Source organism: Montipora capricornis, chromosome 14 (genome assembly GCF_036669925.1).
Source record: "Montipora capricornis isolate CH-2021 chromosome 14, ASM3666992v2, whole genome shotgun sequence".
NCBI classification, from domain to species: Eukaryota; Metazoa; Cnidaria; class Anthozoa; order Scleractinia; family Acroporidae; genus Montipora; species Montipora capricornis.
This window is the reverse complement of record NC_090896.1, coordinates 3,358,049-3,360,548: the sequence shown is the minus strand read 5'-3', so window position 1 is coordinate 3,360,548 and position 2,500 is coordinate 3,358,049. Positions and strand designations below refer to the sequence as shown.

General features: G+C 37.8%; 1 protein-coding gene across 1 annotated transcript in view; it reads right to left on the bottom strand.

Moving 5' to 3' along the window:
- Positions 1–257: 257 nt before the first annotated feature.
- The window catches only part of LOC138033445 (uncharacterized), a 4,639-nt gene continuing 2,396 nt past the window's right edge, over positions 258–2,500 (bottom strand). Inside the window, exons 3-4 of the mRNA XM_068881188.1 lie at positions 1,053–1,430; positions 258–490 (exon numbers count right to left, since the gene is read on the bottom strand). Coding sequence (XP_068737289.1) covers positions 258–490; positions 1,053–1,430 — 611 coding nt within the window. The remainder of the gene's footprint in view (positions 491–1,052; positions 1,431–2,500) is intronic.

The window sequence follows — 2,500 nt, the reverse complement described above, 5'->3', positions numbered from 1 at the left end:
TGCTGACTAACCGTATCCAAACTAGAGCTCATGAATTGGAAATTATCAATAAATACTAAATGTTTACCAAGCATGAAAGCCATGTATTTTTCCATGTTGTTCGGCACAGCATTAATGTTCGTTTCAATATTTTTACCTTTACTGTTTTTATATGTATGTTCTTTAGCTATTTGTCCAATGTTTTGCATGATATAATATGAGTCATAGTCATGTGAGTCATGTGTGAATCCTGTTAGTCTTCAACTACATGTAACTAGCTACGGACTCGAATTACCCTTGCCTTTTTTAATCGCGGTTTGGGGACTTTCCGTCTGCAAAAACAGCCTAGGAAGCATCTCCACTTCTTTCTCTAGACTTGCTATCCTTTCTTGATGAAGCTTGAATGCAGTCTCTAATTGTTTCATCTTTACCAAAGACACTTCATCTTCATTAGGTAAGGCAGCAAGTGCTGAATCAGAGTTTCTCCGAATTGCTTTACGGGGTTTTGCTCCTATATAAATGCACGAAGGGAAGAAAAAGGTAATTTGCAATCAATTTTAAGTTGGAAATGTAAGTAACAGAAATGGCCAGGAATTTCTGTTGAACGGTTTTCCTTCAAAAGACATAAGTAAATGAATCCGAGCCCACGCCCTCCTACACCCCCTTCTCCTTTCCCTTCCCCCTTTCCCTCCCCATTCCCCCTTCCCCTTCCCTAACCATTAACCTAACCCTAAACGCTCCTCTCCCCTCCCCTAAATCTAAGTCGACTAAGCTGTCTCAAATACTGAATAATAGTTAGATCTAAGGAAAACTCTTTGTAAACAATGGAACGGTTCTTTCCTTGTTCTTCACAGTGTGCTAGAAACTTCAAAAATGAATTTTCAATTTTCTTTCTAAACCAATACCAATTTTGTTCCAAGGAAGTTTGCAAGCACTTTCCACAGCGAACAGCATTAGTAGAATAATCACAGAATGATAAGAATAACGAGGAGCTATATTTTTAGATAATGTTATTGTTGCCATCGCAATGATTGTCCTGTCTCTTCAACGCTACATTTTAGATCTACTATTACCTTCTTGTTCCCTAATGAACTCAAAACAAGCTTTCTCGTATTCGTCTTCTTCAATGGTGACAGTCACTTCTACGTTTTCTTCACCACCAGCAAGTTTTATCATTTCCTCTGTCAGAACGAAATTTTTCACGCGTAGCTGCAATGTGCCATCCTGGTACATATTCCACAAGGTACAAAGGGCTGCTAAATTGTCTGCCTTTATAGTGAAACAAACACATCCCTGACTTATTTTAAAGAGTTGTGTACCAGCAGGAAGGACGCAACCAGAAAAGCTCGCCATTAATTGCTCACACGTGTGTGAGCGCTTCAATAATTCGTGTACAGTAAGGAGTGTTATGCCTGCTACACCCACTTTGCAAATTGTTTTCATGGTCAAAACTAAAGAAAATGAAAAAAAAATTGGAAAAAAGGTTAATTTTATCACAATTTTTCGTCCACAATTAGATTATGCCTGTGAAATATGGTCACCTTAGCTACACGTGAAAGGACAAACTTTTGCTAGGAAACGTTCAGCGCAGGACCACAAAGTTTATTTTGAATTATCCATGAGATATGTCCTCGAGGGATCGGCTGCCTTCTATTACCACTAGAATATAGAAGGGAAATGGAAGACTTGGAAATGACTTGGTATAAGACATTTTTGTCAAGTCTCACGTTTTAGTTTACACCTTGATGTTTGGTGTCACGCTGTAAATAGTACCCGCTTTTGTATTACGTCATGTTGTAATAATTTTTTCATCTACCCGTAGACTTTATAACTGTTAACACTTAGGAACTCATTAAACTGATGATGGCATAAGCATGCCGAAACATGTCTTTTAAAAAAGTTGTCTGTTTCCTACAGTTAGTCATAAGTTTTAATATTGTACATGAATTTTTGTAGTATAGGTTAATTCGCTTCAGTTTTTTGGCTTTTCACAGGTGAAGAGCCACTTTGTGGATATAATGTGAATAAACCATTATTATTGTTATTATTATTATTATTATTTATTATTATATACAATTGACTGTTGATTTAATTACCCAGGTCTCTAGCAACAGGAGCCGGTCTGATTGCAGTGTTGCCAACGCAGATGCTCGGCAGTGGATCATGGGTCCGAAAATGAGAGGTAAAGTGGATTATTGTTACTGTCTTGATACACCTCCATGAGGTGCCATTTTGGAAAAAAAGGTTCTGTCATGCACCGTTTTTCAAACAATGAAAAAACGTTCAATACACCTTGAAGCAGTCTTAGACTGATAACTGAAAGTTAAATTACGTGATTTCTGATTGTGGATAGGAAGTGTGGAGCTGGATGAAGTTGGGTTGACAGCAATCAGCTGAAACCTACTTTTGTTTTTGTTAAATACGGCATCAATCGACGCGATGTGAAAAGACAGTGTCGAGTGCTTCCAGGCCTAATTAGATACGACTAGATATTATAACATGCCAAGGCCTACTAGCTCTT